The sequence below is a fragment of the Anolis sagrei genome, chromosome 12 (assembly GCF_037176765.1).
Source record: "Anolis sagrei isolate rAnoSag1 chromosome 12, rAnoSag1.mat, whole genome shotgun sequence".
Taxonomy (NCBI): domain Eukaryota; kingdom Metazoa; phylum Chordata; class Lepidosauria; order Squamata; family Dactyloidae; genus Anolis; species Anolis sagrei.
The window spans coordinates 20,731,837-20,750,455 of record NC_090032.1 but is presented as its reverse complement, the minus strand read 5'-3'; the positions used below and the strand labels follow the sequence as shown (position 1 = coordinate 20,750,455).

Below are 18,619 nucleotides of genomic sequence, written 5' to 3'. Positions count from 1 at the left end.
TAATAATAGAGTAAATGATAAATGTAACAATAACAATAGAGTAAAATAATGATTGTAACAATTACAATAACAGTAAAATAACAAATGATATAATAAAAATAGAGTAAAATAATAAATATAATAATAATAGTAAATAATAAACATAATAGAGTTAATAATAAATGTAACAATAACAATACATAAAATAATGATTGTAACGATTACAATAATAGAGTAAAATGACAAATGATATAATAAAAATAGAGTAAAATAATCAATAATAGTGGAAAATAATAAACATAAATAATAATAAACAGAGTAAATAATAAATGTAGCAATAAAAATAAGTAGAGTAAAATAATAAATGAAATAATAATAGTGGAAAATAATAAACATAAATAATAATAAATAGAGTAAATAATAAATGTAGCAATAACAATAAGTAGAGTAAACTAATAAATGTAATAATAATAGCATAAAATAATAATAAATAAATAATAATAATAAATAGAGTAAATAATAAATGTAACAATAACAATAAGTAGAGTAAAATAACAAATGATATAATAAAAACAGAGTAAAATAATAAACATAATAATAATAAAATAAACATTATTATTAATAATAAATAATAAATGTAACAAGAACAATAATAGAGTAAAATAATAAAAATAATAATAAAGTAAAACAATAAATGTAAATAATAAAATAGAGTAAAATCAAAAAACACAAATAATAATAATAAATAGAGTAAATAAATGTAACAACAATAATAAATGTAATAATAATAGAGTAAAATAATAAATGTAATAATAATAAAAAAATCGGGTAAAATAAATAATAATGATAAATAGAGTAAACAATAAATGTAAGAACAATAGTAATAAATAGAGTAAAATAATAAATGTAATAATAATAAAAAATAGAGTAAAATGAATTCTAGGAGTTGTAGTTCCCCTACCTCCAGTGCGAACTATGAACCCAAACAATGATGGATCTGGACCAAACTTGGCACACAGACCTGAAATGCTACCAACAATGGATCTGGAACTTACTTGGCACACTGAACCCCCATAACCAACAAATCACACTGGAGGTCTTTGGAGGGATTTAAAGGAGTTGTAGTTCACCTACATCCAGAGAGCACTATGAACCCGAACAATGATGGATCTGGACCAAACCTGGCATGCATACCCAATATGCCCACATTTGAATCCTGGTGAGTTTTGAGGAGAATTGGCCTGGATAGTTTGGAGTTGTAGGTCCTGGGATTTATAGTTCACCCGTAATCAATGAGAACTCTGAACTCCTCCAAAGATGGAATTGGGCCAAACCTGGCACACAGAGCCCCCATGACCAGCAAAAAGTACTGGAGGTCTTTGGGGGAAGTTCACCTTGATTTGGGGGAGTTGTAGTTCACTGACAGCCAGAGAGCATTGTGATTGTGGGCATTCCTGATGGGCGTACGGACCGTAATAAATGTTTTTGTTGTTATGGGAAAATAGAAGTTCAAAGCTAGAACCCGTGTCCGTACCTCCCGCACGGTGTCGTAGGCCTTGGCCACGCCTTCGCGCAGGTCTGCGGGTTGGTGGCCCCGCCGGAGTTTGCGGCTGTGCTTCTTGTCCAGGAGGGTCCGGTTCATGGGAGGGGCCGTGGGCGAGAGGATGTCGTAGACCGTCTCCGCCGTGGCCTGTGGGGAGAGAGGAAGGCGTGACGATTCCGAAGGGGGAGTGTCCCGATCCCGTAATAACACGCGAGAAGGACACGCATGCAGAACCAGACCTGGATGGCTTGCACCAGACGGTTGCTGAGCTCGAGCGCGGCCGAGGCCGTGGAGGTGCCGAAAGAGGCCGCGCCCCTCTGCAGCCCGCGGATGATCCGTCCGTCTTTGCGATACTGTTCAATTGGCAGCCAGAAGAGATCCCGGAGGCCGTGGACTGGAAGGAGGAAAGCGGAGAGTGAGACCGGGAACCACGGAGAAGAGGAAATGAACCCGTTCCTAGACAGGCTCAACGGCATCCACCCAAACATCCAAATCGGAGAGTGAGACGGGAGACCATGGAGAAGAGGAAATGAACCCGTTCCTAGACAGGCTCAACGGCATCCGTCCAAACATCCAAAGCAGAGAGTGAGAAGGGAAACCACGGAGAGGAGGAAATGAACCAGTTCCTAGACTGGCTCAACGGCATCCGTCCAAACATCCAAAGCAGAGAGTGAGACGGGAAACCACGGAGAGGAGGAAATGAACCAGTTCCTAGACTGGCTCAACGGCATCCATCCAAACATCCAAAGCAGAGAGTGAGAAGGGAAACCACGGAGAGGAGGAAATGAACCAGTTCCTAGACTGGCTCAACGGCATCCGTCCAAACATCCAAAGCAGAGAGTGAGAAGGGAAACCACGGAGAGGAGGAAATGAACCAGTTCCTAGACTGGCTCAACGGCATCCAGCCAAACATCCAAAGCAGAGAGTGAGAAGGGAAACCACGGAGAGGAGGAAATGAACCAGTTCCTAGACTGGCTCAACGGCATCCGTCCAAACAGAGAGTGAGACGGGAGACCATGGAGAAGAGGAAATGAACCAGTTCCTAGACTGGCTCAACGGCATCCGTCCAAACATCCAAAGCAGAGAGTGAGACGGGAAACCACGGAGAGGAGGAAATGAACCAGTTCCTAGACTGGCTCAACGGCATCCGTCCAAACATCCAAAGCAGAGAGTGAGACGGGAAACCACGGAGAGGAGGAAATGAACCAGTTCCTAGACTGGCTCAACGGCATCCACCCAAACATCCAATTCACTATGGAACTGCGCTTCCGATGGCGCAATGGGTTAAACCATTGTGCGCTGGCAAGACTGAAGACCCTCCCACCTGGTACTTACAGAGCTGCACCACGGAATGCATGGGCCCCACGCCGCCCAAGATGCCCGGGAGCTGGTTCTTGCGGATGTCCGTCAGCCACTCGGTCAAGGCGTAGCTCACCACCTTCTCCACCCCCAGGAGCCTTGAAAAACACAAGCAGGAGCGCCCACAACCGTCAGGTGTCCGGCCTAAAGATCAAGCTCCGACTCCGAGACCCACGTTTCCGAGTCAGGGCCCCTTACCCGTGCCGGCAGCAGAGTCTTTTCAGTTTGAGCTCGGAGCAGTTGAGCTGCGCCAGGCCAATCAGGATGCCCGCAAAGGTGCCCTGGGGACAGGAGAAGGAAAATGGCCTTAGTTACCTCTAGACTGGACTACTGCAATGCACTCTACATGGGGCTACCCTTGAAGACGGCCCGGAAATTACAACTTGTCCAACGTTCAGCAGCCAGATTAATAACTGGGGCAACCTGCCATTTATTTTCCAGTCCCAATTCAAGGTACAGGTTATTACATACAAAGCCCTAAACGTTTGGGACCCGCCTTCCTTCGTGACCGTATCTCTCTCCACGTACCAACCCGGAGCCTTAGATCTTTAGGGGAGGCCCTTCTTTCACCCCTACCAATCTCACAAGCTCGTCTTGTGGGCACAAGGGAGAGAGCCTTCTCCTCTGTGGCTCCCCAACTTTGGAAATCATTACCTGGAGAGATCAGGAAAGCCCCTTCACTAGAAACATTCAAAAAGGACCTTAAAACCCGGTTCTTCCGCTGCGCCTTTTGCGAGTAGGTGCACAACATGACATTACTGCATCCCTCAACGCTCTTCCCACTGGAATACATGCCCTCCAAATGGGAAGATTAGCTTCACAACTCTGTGTGTTTTTATGTGTTCCCTGCAACACTATTGTGATTGTGTCTATTGGAATTTTTATACTATTATTATTATTGTTGTTGTTTTATTATTATTATTTTGATGTCATTTTGATAATGTTGTTGTTGCCTGTTGTATATGCTTTGATTTTATGCTGTATTATGTTGTCCCCATTGGGGAGATGGTGGCGGGGTAGAAATAAAGATTATTATTATTATTATTATTATTATTATTATTATTTTGCTCCTATTTTTATCTCATTAGAGTCTTTTAATTGTTTTCTCCTGTACATGTGGCCCACCCGTTGTTAGTGTGATTCTGCTTATTGGAATGTTACTTTATGACTGTGTTTATAATTTTTTTCTCCTTTATGTAACTTTGATGATGTTGTTTATTGTTTATGCTCTGGTTTTATTTTGTTGTAATATGTAATACGTAAGCCACTCCGAGTCTCCATTGGGAACATAGTGGCGGGGTATAAATAAAGTTTATTATTATTATTTATTAAAGGGGAAGTTAATGGAAGAAAGGATTGGGGAAGTAAAAATAATTGTGTTGCATTGTTGAAGGCTTTCATGGCCGGAATCACTGGGCTGTTGTGTGTTTTCCAGGCTGTATGTTCCAGGAGCATTCTCTCCTGACGTTTCATCTGCATCTGTGGCAGGCATCCTCAGAGTCTCTGAGGATGCCTGCCACAGATGCAGGCGAAACATCAGGAGAGAATGCTCCTGGAACATGGCCATATGGCCCAGAAAAGAGTTAAGAGTTTGGTGGGGAAGAAGGAGCTAGTCTGAAGGGGGGAAGGAAGGAAGAGTTTGGGAACTCTTTTGCAGTTTAAATATATCTCTTTGAGGATAATAGTTAGTAGGCCTCTATAGTGTCTAGAGTGCTGCGGAAGGAAAGGAGATTTTGAAAGGTTTTGTCTGAAGGGGGGAAAGAAGGAAGAGTTTGGGAACTGTTTTGTGGTTTAAAGATATCTCTTTGAGGATAATAGTTAGTAGGCCTCTATAGTGTCTAGAGTGCTGCGGAAGGAAAGGAGATTTTTAAAGGTTTTCTCTGAAGGGGGGAATGAAGGAAGAGTTTGGGAACCGTTTTGTGGTTTAAATATATCTCTTTGAGGATAATAGTTAGTAGGCCTCTATAGTGTCTAGAGTGCTGTGGAAGGAAAGGAGATTTTTAAAGGTTTTCTCTGATGGGGGAAAGAAGGAAAAGTTTGGGAACTGTTTTGTGGTTTAAAGATATCTCTTTGAGGATAATAGTAGGCCTCTATAGTGTCTAGAGTGCTGCGGAAGGAAAAGAGATTTTGAAAAGTTTTCTCTGAAGGGGGGAAAGAAGGAAGAGTTTGGGAACTCTTTTGCAGTTTAAAGATATCTCTTTGAGGATAATAGTTAACAGGCCTCTATAGTGTCTAGAGTGCTGTGGAAGGAAAGGAGATTTTTAAAGGTTTTGTCTGAAGGGGGGAAAGAAGGAAGAGTTTGGGAACCGTTTTGTGGTTTAAAGATATCTCTTTGAGGATAATGGTTAATAGGCCTCTATAGTGTCTAGAGTGCTGTGGAAGGAAAGGAGATTTTGAAAGATTTTGTGTGAAGGGGGGAAAGAAGGAAGAGTTTGGGAACTGTTTTGTGGTTTAAAGATATCTCTTTGAGGATAATAGTTAATAGGCCTCTATAGTGTCTAGAGTGCTGTGGAAGGAAAGGAGATTTTTAAAGGTTTAAAGATCCTGTTTGGATTTGTTTTAAGAAACTTTGTTTTAAGCAACTCAAGATATAAGTACCATCCTCTATAAGAAGTAAAGTCTGATAAGTTATTTGAAACCATTACGCAAATTGCCTGTTCAAAATAAACAACATTTTGGACAAATTGGCGGCAGCAAAAGAAATATTAAAAAATAATAGGAGGTAGCCAAGGCAAAATATAAAATACAGTGGTGTAGTGTCCAAATTCGGTGTCAATTCGTCCAGGGGTTTTTGAGTTATATTACTTCCACAAATGAAATATATATATACATGAGAATGACAGATGGATAATAATAAATATAATAATAAAATAGAGTAAAATAATAAATGTAATAATAAAAATAGAGTAAAATATAAATGTAATAATAATATAATAATAATAAATAAAATAATAAAATAGAGTAAAATAATAAATGTAATAATAAAAATAGAGTAAAATATAAATGTAATAATAATATAATAATAAATATAATAATAAAATAGAGTAAAATAGCAAATGTAATAATAAAATAAAAATAAGAGTAAAATATAAATGTAACAATAACATAAAAATAAATATAATAATAAAACAGAGTAAAATAATAAATGCAATAATAAAAACAGAGTAAAATATAAATGTAATAAATATAATAATAAATATAATAATAAAATAGAGTAAAATAACAAATGTAATAATAATAAAAATAGAGTAAAATATAAATGTAACAATAATATAATAATAAATATAATAATAAAATAAAGTAAAATAACAAATGTAATAATAAAATAGAGTAAAATAATACATGTAATAATAATAGAAAAAAATAAATGTAATAATAATAGAGTAAAATAACAAATGTAATAATAATAAAAACAGAGTAAAATATAAATGTAATAATAATAATATAATAATAAATATAATAATAAAATAAAGTAAAACAACAAATGTAATAATAATAAAAATAGAGTAAAATAATACATGTAATAATAATAGAAAAAAATAAATGTAATAATAATAGAGTAAAATAATAAATGCAATAATAGAATAAAATAATAAATGGCCATCTGTCAGGGCTGCTTTGATTGTGCTTTTCCTGCATGGCAGGGTGTTGGACCAGATGGTCCATGTGGTCTTTGGTGACCCCTCTAACATCCCCCTCATGACCCCGGAGGTTCGGAAACATTGTCTTAAAGCAATATGGCTGCTTACTACTTGGTCCACGGTCACGTGTTTGCCGTGGTAGTCAAGCCAGATGGGCACTTCGGAGGTGAACCGGAACTCCCTGCAGCAGAGGAAGACGGAAATCAGAATTACGACCCAACGCCCCTCCAAGAGCAACATAACATGGTTAAACAAGAGAGGAAAACAAGAGATCTCTTTCCCGTCCTGAACGACGACGTCAAGAAGTATCCAAGGGGATGCTTCAAATTCCAATGGATAAGTGTCAACTCTTGGCCATGACGCTACTTGAGGACTCCAAAACCCATCTGCCAAATGGCAAATCCAACTTACGGGTGACATCTCTGAGTTACAAATGCTATGGAGGATAATGGACCACCCCGGATATGCCTCTCGGTTCCCAGGCTGACCAGTCCCAGGATAATGAGTTATCCGGCCTTGAAGGTGATGGGGATTTGATTAGGGAGGACCGTTTGCAATTAAGGGTACGCCGAAGTGCTCGGCTTGCCAACAAACGGGAAGTTCGAGGTCAACGTAATGCTTTCATGCTAGGGAAACATATTTGACGTTCAGATTGGAGTCAATCCTGTCAATGTAAGATTAGTATAATGTGAATGTTTCAATGTAATTTTGTGTAATGCCTGTAAATGTAATCTGATTGCATTAGCAGAGAGTGTATTGACCCTGAAAGGGTCTCTGGGTCATGAACTGTGGAGTTGTGACCCTGAGTGTGCCTAGAACACATAGGGAGGATCCAGAGATAAGATTTCGTTCGTCCTTCTTACTTCGGTGCTTTTGTCTTGTTTCTGTTCTTTTTGGGTGGGTGTCAAAACTCTCTTTCTCCTTCCATCCTTACCTTCCTCCTTTTCATCCTTTCTCTTTCCTCCCTCCCTCTTTCTCCATCCTTCCTTCCCTTCCAACCTTTCATTCTTCCTTCTCTCCTTCTCCTCCCTCCCTCCCTTCCCTTTTGTCTTCTCTCCCTCCCTTTCTCTCCTTCGTTTCTTTCTTCCCTTTCTCCTTCTTTCCCTCTCTCTTTCCTTTATCCTTCCCTTCTTTCCTCGCTTCCTTCTTTCCCTTTGATCTTTCCTTCTTTCCCTCTTTCCTCCCTCCTTCCCTCTTTCTCCATCCTTCCTTCCTTCCCTTCCAACCTTTCATTCTTCCTTCTCTCCTTCTCCTTCCTCCCTTCCTTCCCTTTTGTCTTCTCTCCCTCCCTTTCTCTCCTTCGTTTCTTTCTTCCCTTTCTCCTTCTTTCCCTCTCTCTTTCCTTTATCTGTCCCTTCTTTCCTCGCTTCCTTCTTTCCCTTTGATCTTTCCTTCTTTCCCTCTTTCCTCCCTCCTTCCCTCTTTCTCCTTCCCTCTTTCTCCTTCCATCCTTCCTTCCTCCTTCCCTCCTGTCCTGTTTTTTCTTCCTCCTTCCCTCTCTCTTTCTCCTTTCTTCCCTTCCACCCTTTCGATCTTTCTTCCTTCTCTCCCTCTTTCTCCTTCCTTCTCCCTTTCCTTTCTCTTCCTCCTTTGCCTTTTGTCTTCCCTTCCTTCCCTCTCTCTCTTTCTCCTTCCATCCTTCCCTTCCTCCTTTTCATCCTTCCTTCCTTCCATCTTTCCTCCCTCCCTCTTTCTCTGTATATTCACTCTACTCAGCAAAACTATACGTTTGCTTTTACTGAAGTCTCAAAGTGTCCATTCTTCTAAGCTTCTGTCGCACTCTGACAAATCCTTTGTCAGTGCAACTTTGCTTACACCCTGTTAACTTCTCTGGAATTGCCTCGGCTTTTGGCTCTTTGGTTTTGATCTTGGCTTCTGGGGACTTTGTCATGCTGCCATGGATTCTGGTTTGACCCATGCTTGTGGATTATACTTCATGTTATTTGCCTCTTGGAAACTCTGCCTTTGCATTTAAGACTCTGTTTTGGCTACTGAACTTTTGCAACCTTATTTCTATGTTTATGATTTGGCTTTTTCTTCAATAAACTACAAAAACGACAGCCTTGGAGTGTGGTGGTGTTCTGAGCAAGGTGAAATATGGGTTGCTTACCTGTAACCGTACTTTCCTGGGTAGTCACCTGTGAATTCACACATTATGGTATCCCTGCGCCTGCGCAGGCCCAGCTTCGGAACCTTCTAGAAATCAAAAAGCAATCTACCCCCTCCTGGCCCCGCCCTCCCCCAACTTGGGTATATAAGACCCCTGAGCGGAGCCAGCCACTAGTTCTCTTTTTCGGCCAAGTTGTAGGCATCAGCTAGAGAACCTCTACACTTGTTAGATCGTTGGACTACCTCTGAATATGACTTTGGACTGACTTGCACTGCTCTAGGTAATCAGTTGCCCCCTGACCACGGACTGGACTCTGACCATCCCTTTGATTGCCCCTTGACCACGGACTGGACACTGACCATCTCATTGATCGTTCCCGCGGTGACTTGCAGCGCTTGTTATGGCTACATCCCCTTTTAAGAAATGTTCCAAGAGCCCGAACATGTTGCCGGACACTGACGGCCACCCCAGGCTTGTGACTGACGGCCACCTCTCTCAGGCTTGTGGCATATGTGCGGCCTTCACCCCGCAGAAGCGGAAGAACAGGGAGATGCGCCTGAAAGCGGCGCTTTATGAGGGCCTTGTTACCCATGATCTCTACCAAAACTCCCAGGGCTCCCGATAACTTACCTGGTGAGAGGCCTGCGCAGGCCGGTGGGCCGGCTAAAAAGAAGGCCAAGAAGCTAAGGGAGCAAGATGGCCGTTCTGCTGGGAGCCAGGAGAAGAGCTCCTCAAAAAAGGCGGGAAGACCATCAACCGCCACTCTCCCAGCCTCGGCTCAGCCTTCTCCCCGGCATCACACGGAGAGCACGCTACCCACGCTGTCAGGCGAGCTGCCGCGCCGGGATGAGGCGCTAGCCGTTCCCACGCATGCGCGGCACCCGGGCCCCATGCAGGATACGAGACCGGCATCGTCACCACCCCTGGCCTCTCCGACTGCGGCGCCGACATTGAGTCAGTGAGAGGCAGGGTCCCTGGAAGCGCCGATCGCCGCGCTCCCCGCTCAGGTCTTCAATAAACTACAAAAACTACAGCCTTGGAGTGTGGTGTTGTTCTGAGCAAGCTGAATGTATCCTGAGCTGCAACACCCACTTAACCTTCCAACGGGGCTATTCCTACCGGAAGTAAATGGGTTGGTCAGATGAGGATGAGGAGGCATTGGACAAGGAGCTGTTTTCGCTGGCGGTGGTCTCCATCGAAGCCATCATCTCGCTCTCGGCGCCCTCGGGCTCCTTCCCAGGGGACTCCGCACGGCCTATCAAGGGGAAGGAAATGGCAGGTAGAAAATTAGACAGCAATGCATTGTGTTTAGCTCCACTGTGATAAAGCATACAAGATCCTGGACTTGGGAAAGACCTTTTGCCGCTGTTCCCTGGTCAGTTATCTGAGAATTTATTTATTTATTTATTGACTTTGCTTCTATACGGCTGTATCTCAAGCCCGAAGGCGACTCACAGCGGTTCACAAACAGTAAAAACAGTAGAAACAGCCGTGGTTCCATGCAACATATAACAATTGACTTCACACATTATCCATAAATTACCAATAAGCAATTACAATGCACAATTATTACGAAAAACAACCGTACCCAATCTTCTCATCATCCAAGCGTAGTCCAGGTTTGTCGTCCATTGTTCCATTCCTATGTTCCATTACCAGATTGCACTAAATTACTCAAACGCCTGCACAAACATCCAGGTCTTCACCTTTTTGCGGAATACCATTAGAGATGGTGCTAGTCTAATGTCCGTAGGAAGGGCGTTCCACAGCCGAGGAGCCACCACCGAGAAGGCCCTATCTCTCGTCCCTGCCAGCCGAGCTTGAGAAGCAGGCGGGATCGAGAGCAGGGTCTCCCCGGAAGATCTCAAACTCCTGGTGGGTTCATAGGCAGAGATGCGGTCAGATAGGTAGCTTGGGCCGGAACCGTTTAGGGCTTTAAAGGCCAACGCCAGCACTTTGAATTCAGCCCGGTAGCAGATCGGTAGCCAGTGGAGTTGGCGCAACAGGGGGGTTGTATGCTCCCTGCGCTCCGCTCCTGTTAACATCATGGCTGCCGAGCGTTGGACTAGTTGGAGCTTCCGAGCTGTCTTCAAGGGCAACCCCACGTAGAGAGCGTTGCAGTAGTCTAATCGGGATGTAACCAGAGCGTGGACTACCGTGGCCAAGTCAGACTTCCCAAGGTACGGGCGCAGCTGGCGCACAAGCTTTAGCTGTGCAAATGCTCCCCTGGTCACCGCCGAAACCTGGGGTTCCAGGCTCAGCGATGAGTCCAGGGTCACACCCAAGCTGCGAACCTGCGTCTTCAGGGGGAGTGTGACCCCATCTAACACAGGCTGTAACCCTATGCCCTGTTCGGCCTTGCGGCTGACCAGGAGGACCTCTGTCTTGTCTGGATTCAATTTCAATTTGTTCGCCCTCATCCAGACCGTCACAGCGGCCAAGCACCGGTTCAGGATGAAGGTGATTTGGATGTACTCTGGAACTCATTACCGGGAGAAATTAGGAAAGCCCCTACCCTAGAAACCTAGAAAAGAACCTCAAAACCTGGCTCTTCCGCTGCGCCTTTAGTGAATAGGCATTCAATCCCGCACGATTGTTTAGCCTCAACGTTTCTGTCATTGGAGTACACATCCCGCCTCTCCCCTGTGGGAAAGTTTGATCCCACAATCCCCGCTATAACGTGTCCTCCTCTGCAAACAACTCGTTTCTCTTTTATCTCGCCCGGGTTTTTAACCAATTTTAATGTGTCTTTCTTTTAATCATTACATGTAGCCCGCCCACTGTCATTGTGGTTATGTTATTGTAATTTTATATCGTTATTTATTCACATGTTTTATGTAATTATGATGTTGTGCTTTGTTTGCGTTTTCGGTCGAATTTCATTGTATTTTGTTGTTTGGGCTTGGCCTCATGTAAGCCGCTCCGAGTCCCCACTGGGGAGATGGTGGCGGGGTATAAATAAAGTTTATTATTATTATATTACTAGGTGAAGGACTTATTGAGACTTTGAGCAGGAGATGTTTTAATAAACAGAGGCAGTCTGGGCAACAATTAAGACACTCAGCTTGGATTCAACAGAAGATACATAGTAAACCGAAACTAAGAAAGAATCCGTTCCTAGCAGTTTTGGAGTCAGGGAAGAGTTTATAATGATGTGTGAGAGACTATTGCTTCAGTTGAGGCAACGTCGGGATAACCCCAAGTTTTATGCACCAGCTGAGCCCGTACCTTGGGAAGTCTGACTTGGCTATGGTGGTCCTCGCTCTGGTTATACCCTGTATAGACTACTGCAATGCGTTCTACGTGGGGTTGTGGTTGAAGACTGCCCGGAAGCTTCAATTGGTCCAACGGACGGCAGCCGTTGGACGCTCAGGGAGCATACAACTCCTCTGCTGTGCCAGTCTGCTACCAGGCACTATTCAAAGTGCTTGCTTCAGCCTATAAAGCCCTAAACGGTTCTGGCCCAACTTACCTGTGTGAACGCATCTTTCCTTATGAACCTGCTAGGACTTTAAGATCGTCCGGGGAGGCCCTGCTCTCGATCCCGCCTGCGTCACAAACACGTTTGGTGGGGACAAGAGACAGGGCCTTCTCAGTGGTGGCCCCTCAGCTATGGAATGCCCTTCTCCTCGTTAAACTATTCCACACACTCAGGAATTGGTTTCGCTTTACTTGAGATCCCTTTATCCTTTTCTGTTGAAGCCTGGCAGACCGCCGAAGGCACTGTTCGGCCTTTCTGTTTTGACTAATTTCCTCTCCCCTATCTATCTGCTCATTAAGTCTCGCAACTGGGCCAGGTGCCGAGTTGTTTTCAAGCCCCAAATCCTGGGAACCCTCTGGTAGCAATTCAGGGAGTATACTATCTGTTGCACTCCCTTCAGGGACATTCTCATGAGAAACTACACTTTGCACAGGGGTCTCCTGGTCCTTCTCAGCATCAGTATCGTTGACCAAACCATCGCCATCTTGAAATCCATTGGCATTGCTTCCCACATCCAAAGCACCCTGATCCCGAAACACAATCACAGGTTGAACTCCAACACTTTCACTGTATATTATTATTATTATTATTATTATTATTATTATTTCCCCCGTCGGACCTAGCCAACATGGCTGACGGTCAAGTTGACTCTAGAGAACTGTATCTAAGGGCAGTGGCTCAGAAACACCTTTTGGCTGGCGACTCACCTTCTGCAGCCGCTTCAATGGGCACCACCGGGTTAATGCTGGCGGCCACACTGGTGAAGAAGTCCTTGAGGAAGAACAAGGCATCCTGGTGTGAAAAGAAAAGGAAGTACGGAGTCACAAAAGAGCATATTCTTTTAACAGAGCAGGTTGCAAAGAGCGAGTACTTGGAAGAGATAAGCAAAGAAGAATCCAGAAAGCCCTTCAAATCCAAGTTTTTGGGTCTACAACTTAGGAAGATCCACAAAGCAAGACCACGGACACACGGGTGAGGAAAGCCAAGGAAGGAGTGTGCACCCCACAATGGTTGCTTACCAGTACCATGTTTCTTTGGGAGGTCATCTGTGAAAATTGTACATATGGGTCTTGATGGGCGGGGCTACCACCAAGAGTTTCTTAAAGCTATAGAGAATTCCAAGCTGTCTTGCACCTGCGCACAAGACCCGTATGTGCAATTTCACAGAGACCACGAAGAAGAAATGCACATTGACATGGAACAATTAAAAAAAAGAAAGATCGACTTTAAAATAGTGGAAGCACAAAGTTGTCACAAGGAAGCACAAAGTGAAGAGGCAGGAGCATCCTTTTCTTCTTCATCCTGTCCTTATTTCAGTCTCCTGCTCTCCCACTCGCTCTATTCATGAAGCCAAATAAATTGGCAATACAAAAATCAACAAAACCAGAGTTCCTCAAAGTAGACAAGAGATTGAAGCACGAGGCCCGGAGGCTGCTCCAGGTCTCGTGAGATGGACAGGACGAAGGCGAGCAGCCTGACCAGCGCAGAAAGCCCTTCTGTGCAGGCCGTTCTCGTTCTTCCCGGGCAGGTCTCGCGAGAAGTGCCTTTTCTCCCGCGAGACAACGGTGTCTCGCGGGAGAAGAGTGGCCTCTCGCGAGACCTGCCCAGGAAGAATGAGAACGGCCTGACTAGCGTGGCAGCCATGAAGAGACGAGCGACAGGGAGCCTGACCAGGAGGCTGCCATGTGCCAAGGCAGTGAAGAAGGAGGAGGCAGAGGAGGAGCCCTGGAGGCCCTTCTTCCTGTCCAGGCTGGTGAGAAGCGCTGGGCTGGGGACTCGTCTTGAACGGCGAATATATCCCTAATACTATATTTTGACTGCTGAAATTGGGGGTCGTCTTATAGCCCCCGTCGTTTTATACCCCGGAATATACGGTACTCTTTTTTGTAATATTTTTTCGTTGAAGTTTTTAAGAACGGGATATCCTGGACTAAAACAGCAATGTCTTTGCATCCGAGCTCTTCTTACCTGGTCAATGTTGAGCCTCAAGGGCATGAGTGAAACACGAAGGCAGCACTCGGGACCTCCCAGGCCGGCTTCAGGGGAGACGTGGAGGGCTTTGATGGTGAGCTGTGAAGGAAAATTAGCAATTGGGATAAAAACCCTGAGAAGGAGGCGTGCCCTTGCCAGCCCACAGCGGCCATATTTGATGCCTCCCACCCCGTACCATGTTGGAGTGGGCCCGTCTGGGCATTCCTTCGCTGCTGTACAGGTAGAGGAACTTGTTGATCTGGGAGGAGGCCAGGCGGTCCCGGATCTCCAGCTCCTGGACAATGAAGACCTGCCGGGCCACTGGCTGCTCCTCCATCTCCAGGGAGGGCTTCTCTGGAGCACCACTGGGATACGTCTCATGCTGGAAGCTCACCTGGTGAGAAGGAGAAGGAGCACCTCTGCAACAAATGGGCAGACTTGCTGAGCTCAGGTGTGGCCATACAGTCCCCCTCCAAATTAAATCTGTTCTGAACAGCAACTCCTTGAGATGAAATTCTCGCAAACTCTGAGGATGCCTGCCACGGATGCAGGCAAAATGTCAGGAGAGAATGCTACTGGAACATGGCCATACAGCCCAGAAAAGGGTCAAGAGTTTGGTGGGGAAGAAGGAGCTAGGAGTCTGAAGGGGGGAAAGAAGGAAGAGTTTGGGAACTGTTTTGTGGTTTAAAGATATCTCTTTGAGGATAATAGTTAATAGGCCTCTATAGTGTCTAGAGTGCTGTGGAAGGAAAGGAGATTTTGAAAGGTTTCTCTGAAGGGGGGAAAGAAGGAAGAGTTTGGGAACTGTTTTGTGGTTTAAAGATATCTCTTTGAGGATAATAGTTAATAGGCCTCTATAGTGTCTAGAGTGCTGTGGAAGGAAAGGAGATTTTGAAAGGTTTCTCTGAAGGGGGGAAAGAAGGAAGAGTTTGGGAACTGTTTTGTGGTTTAAAGATATCTCTTTGAGGATAATAGTTAATAGGCCTCTATAGTGTCTAGAGTGCTGTGGAAGGAAAGGAGATTTTGAAAGGTTTTGTCTGAAGGGGGGAAAGAAGGAAGAGTTTGGGAACTGTTTTGTGGTTTAAAGATATCTCTTTGAGGATAATAGTTAATAGGCCTCTATAGTGTCTAGAGTGCTGTGGAAGGAAAGGAGATTTTGAAAGGTTTTGTCTGGAGGGGGGAAAGAAGGAAGAGTTTGGGAACTGTTTTGTGGTTTAAAGATATCTCTTTGAGGATAATAGTTAATAGGCCTCTATAGTGTCTAGAGTGCTGTGGAAGGAAAGGAGATTTTCAAAGGTTTCTCTGAAAGGGGGAAAGAAGGAAGAGTTTGGGAACTGTTTTGTGGTTTAAAGATATCTCTTTGAGGATAATAGTTAATAGGCCTCTATAGTGTCTAGAGTGCTGTGGAAGGAAAGGAGATTTTGAAAGGTTTTGTCTGGAGGGGGGAAAGAAGGAAGAGTTTGGGAACTGTTTTGTGGTTTAAAGATATCTCTTTGAGGATAATAGTTAATAGGCCTCTATAGTGTCTAGAGTGCTGTGGAAGGAAAGGAGATTTTCAAAGGTTTCTCTGAAAGGGGGAAAGAAGGAAGAGTTTGGGAACTGTTTTGTGGTTTAAAGATATCTCTTTGAGGATAATAGTTAATAGGCCTCTATAGTGTCTAGAGTGCTGTGGAAGGAAAGGAGATTTTGAAAGGTTTCTCTGAAAGGGGGAAAGAAGGAAGAGTTTGGGAACTGTTTTGTGGTTTAAAGATATCTCTTTGAGGATAATAGTTAATAGGCCTCTATAGTGTCTAGAGTGCTGTGGAAGGAAAGGAGATTTTGAAAGGTTTTGTCTGAAGGGGGGAAAGAAGGAAGAGTTTGGGAACTGTTTTGTGGTTTAAAGATATCTCTTTGAGGATAATAGTTAATAGGCCTCTATAGTGTCTAGAGTGCTGTGGAAGGAAAGGAGATTTTGAAAGGTTTCTCTGAAAGGGGGAAAGAAGGAAGAGTTTGGGAACTCTTTTGCGGTTTAAAGATATCTCTTTGAGGATAATAGTTAATAGGCCTCTATAGTGTCTAGAGTGCTGTGGAAGGAAAGGAGATTTTGAAAGGTTTCTCTGAAAGGGGGAAAGAAGGAAGAGTTTGGGAACTCTTTTGCGGTTTAAAGATATCTCTTTGAGGATAATAGTTAATAGGCCTCTATAGTGTCTAGAGTGCTGTGGAAGGAAAGGAGATTTTGAAAGGTTTTGTCTGGAGGGGGGAAAGAAGGAAGAGTTTGGGAACTGTTTTGTGGTTTAAAGATATCTCTTTGAGGATAATAGTTAATAGGCCTCTATAGTGTCTAGAGTGCTGTGGAAGGAAAGGAGATTTTGAAAGGTTTCTCTGAAAGGGGGAAAGAAGGAAGAGTTTGGGAACTGTTTTGTGGTTTAAAGATATCTCTTTGAGGATAATAGTTAATAGGCCTCTATAGTGTCTAGAGTGCTGTGGAAGGAAAGGAGATTTTGAAAGGTTTCTCTGAAAGGGGGAAAGAAGGAAGAGTTTGGGAACTGTTTTGTGGTTTAAAGATATCTCTTTGAGGATAATAGTTAATAGGCCTCTATAGTGTCTAGAGTGCTGTGGAAGGAAAGGAGATTTTGAAAGGTTTTAAAGATCCTGTTTGGATTTGTTTTAAACAAATTATTATTATTATTATTATTATTATTATTATTATTATCTGCCTATGTTGTGTGTGCCTTTGGTGACTCTGTTTGTTTGCAAGTACAAGACAAAGAAAGTGGATCTGCGTATCCTGTTTGTATATGTTGTAAAACATTGTAAATAACCCCAGGCGAAAGCCCTTCTCTTTCACATCCCCCTTTACTACTCCATTCCCAGGCTCTATTCTCAAGCTATCTCTCTACTGCTAGCACATTACTATCAGCATTGTTTGTTAGCATTCCTGGGCGTTTCTTCTCAGACTTGAATGCCAAGAGATGGCTCTGGCTTAGGACCCTGCAGTAATATAATAGGAGGATGGAAGAATCCATCTTTCTCTCTCATGTGTGAGTGTGAGTGTCTGCCTATGTTGTATGTGTATTTGTTGACTTTGTTTGCAAGTACAAGACAAGGAAAGTGGATCTGCGTATCCTGTTTGTAAATGTTGCATATAATAGGGGGATGAAAGAATCCATCTTTCTCTCTCCTGTGAGACTCTGTGTGAGTATCTGCCTATGTTGTATGCGTATTTGTTGACTTTGTTTACAACTACAAGACAAGGAAAGTGGATCTGCGTATCCTGTTTGTACAGGGGCGGCTCAACCCTTACGCAAAGTAAGCAGTCGCAGTAGAGTTGATTTTGCCCAGGGGCGCTCTTGTGGCGCTCTTGGGGGAAAATAGACCTTGACATATGTGAGTTGTAGTTACTGGGATGTATAGTTCACCTACAATCAAAGAGCATTCTGAACTCCACCAATGGAGTTGGGGCAGGGGCGGCTCAACCCATATGCAAAGTAAGCCGTCGCAGTAGAGTTGATTTTGCCCAGGGGCGCTCTTGAGGCGCTCTTGGGGGAAAAACAGACCTTGATATATGCGAGTTGTAGTTACTGGGACGTATAGTTCACCTACAATCAAAGCGCACTCTGAACTCCACCAATGGAGTTGGGGCAGGGGCGGCTCCACCCATACGCAAAGTAAGCAGTCGCAGTAGAGTTGATGTTGCCCAGGGGCGCTCTTGGGGCGCTCTTGGGGGAAAATAGACCTTGACATATGTGAGTTGTAGTTACTGGGATGTATAGTTCACCTACAATCAAAGCGCACTCTGAACTCCACCAATGGAGTTGGGGCAGGGGCGGCTCCACCCATACGCAAAGTAAGCAGTCGCAGTAGAGTTGATTTTGCCCAGGGGCGCTCTTGGGGCGCTCTTGGGGGAAAAACAGACCTTGACATATGTGAGTTGTAGTTACTGAGATGTATAGTTCACCTACAATCAAAGCGCACTCTGAACTCCACCAATGGAGTTGGGGCAGGGGAGGCTCAACCCTTACGCAAAGTAAGCCGTCGCAGTAGAGTTGATTTTGCCTAGGGGCGCTCTTGAGGGAAAATAGACCTTGACATATGCGAGTTGTAGTTACTGGGATGTATAGTTCACCTACAATCAAAGAGCATTCTGAACTCCACGAATAGAATAATAGACTGGGAAATAGACTGGGACACTTGCTATCCAGCTTGCAGTGGTTCGGGAAGGTTGTGATTTGGAAACTTGACTTCACATACCAGCATCGTGCAACAAAATATTCTCAAGGCTAGGGGCCACCACAAATGAGGTCTAACTTCCCCGATGTGCCCTCAGGCTTTGGCCGTGGCTCACCTTGGTCAGCTGGATCTCCATCAGAAGGTCATGGACGCGGCTGGCCCCTCCTTGGGCCCGCCATGTGTTTTGGGGCCGGTTGGTGAAGGAGGAACGGGAAGGCGAGGATCGGGTGCTGGAGAGGGACGGCTTGGCCCTGAAACGCAGGAAGATGGGACAGAGCGAGAAGGACAAGTCAGAAGAGAGAAGGGAGACAAAAAACCAACACTGA

General features: G+C 44.2%; 1 protein-coding gene across 1 annotated transcript in view; it reads right to left on the bottom strand.

Moving 5' to 3' along the window:
• Positions 1 to 18,619, bottom strand: part of ATG2A (autophagy related 2A) — a 104,331-nt gene that overhangs the window by 2,911 nt on the left and 82,801 nt on the right. The window contains exons 32-41 of the mRNA XM_067472551.1: positions 18,409 to 18,544; positions 14,281 to 14,478; positions 14,082 to 14,183; positions 12,821 to 12,905; positions 9,752 to 9,887; positions 6,631 to 6,703; positions 3,080 to 3,162; positions 2,858 to 2,979; positions 1,762 to 1,916; positions 1,514 to 1,669 (exon numbers count right to left, since the gene is read on the bottom strand). Of these exons, the coding sequence (XP_067328652.1) occupies positions 1,514 to 1,669; positions 1,762 to 1,916; positions 2,858 to 2,979; positions 3,080 to 3,162; positions 6,631 to 6,703; positions 9,752 to 9,887; positions 12,821 to 12,905; positions 14,082 to 14,183; positions 14,281 to 14,478; positions 18,409 to 18,544 (1,246 nt within the window). The remainder of the gene's footprint in view (positions 1 to 1,513; positions 1,670 to 1,761; positions 1,917 to 2,857; positions 2,980 to 3,079; positions 3,163 to 6,630; positions 6,704 to 9,751; positions 9,888 to 12,820; positions 12,906 to 14,081; positions 14,184 to 14,280; positions 14,479 to 18,408; positions 18,545 to 18,619) is intronic.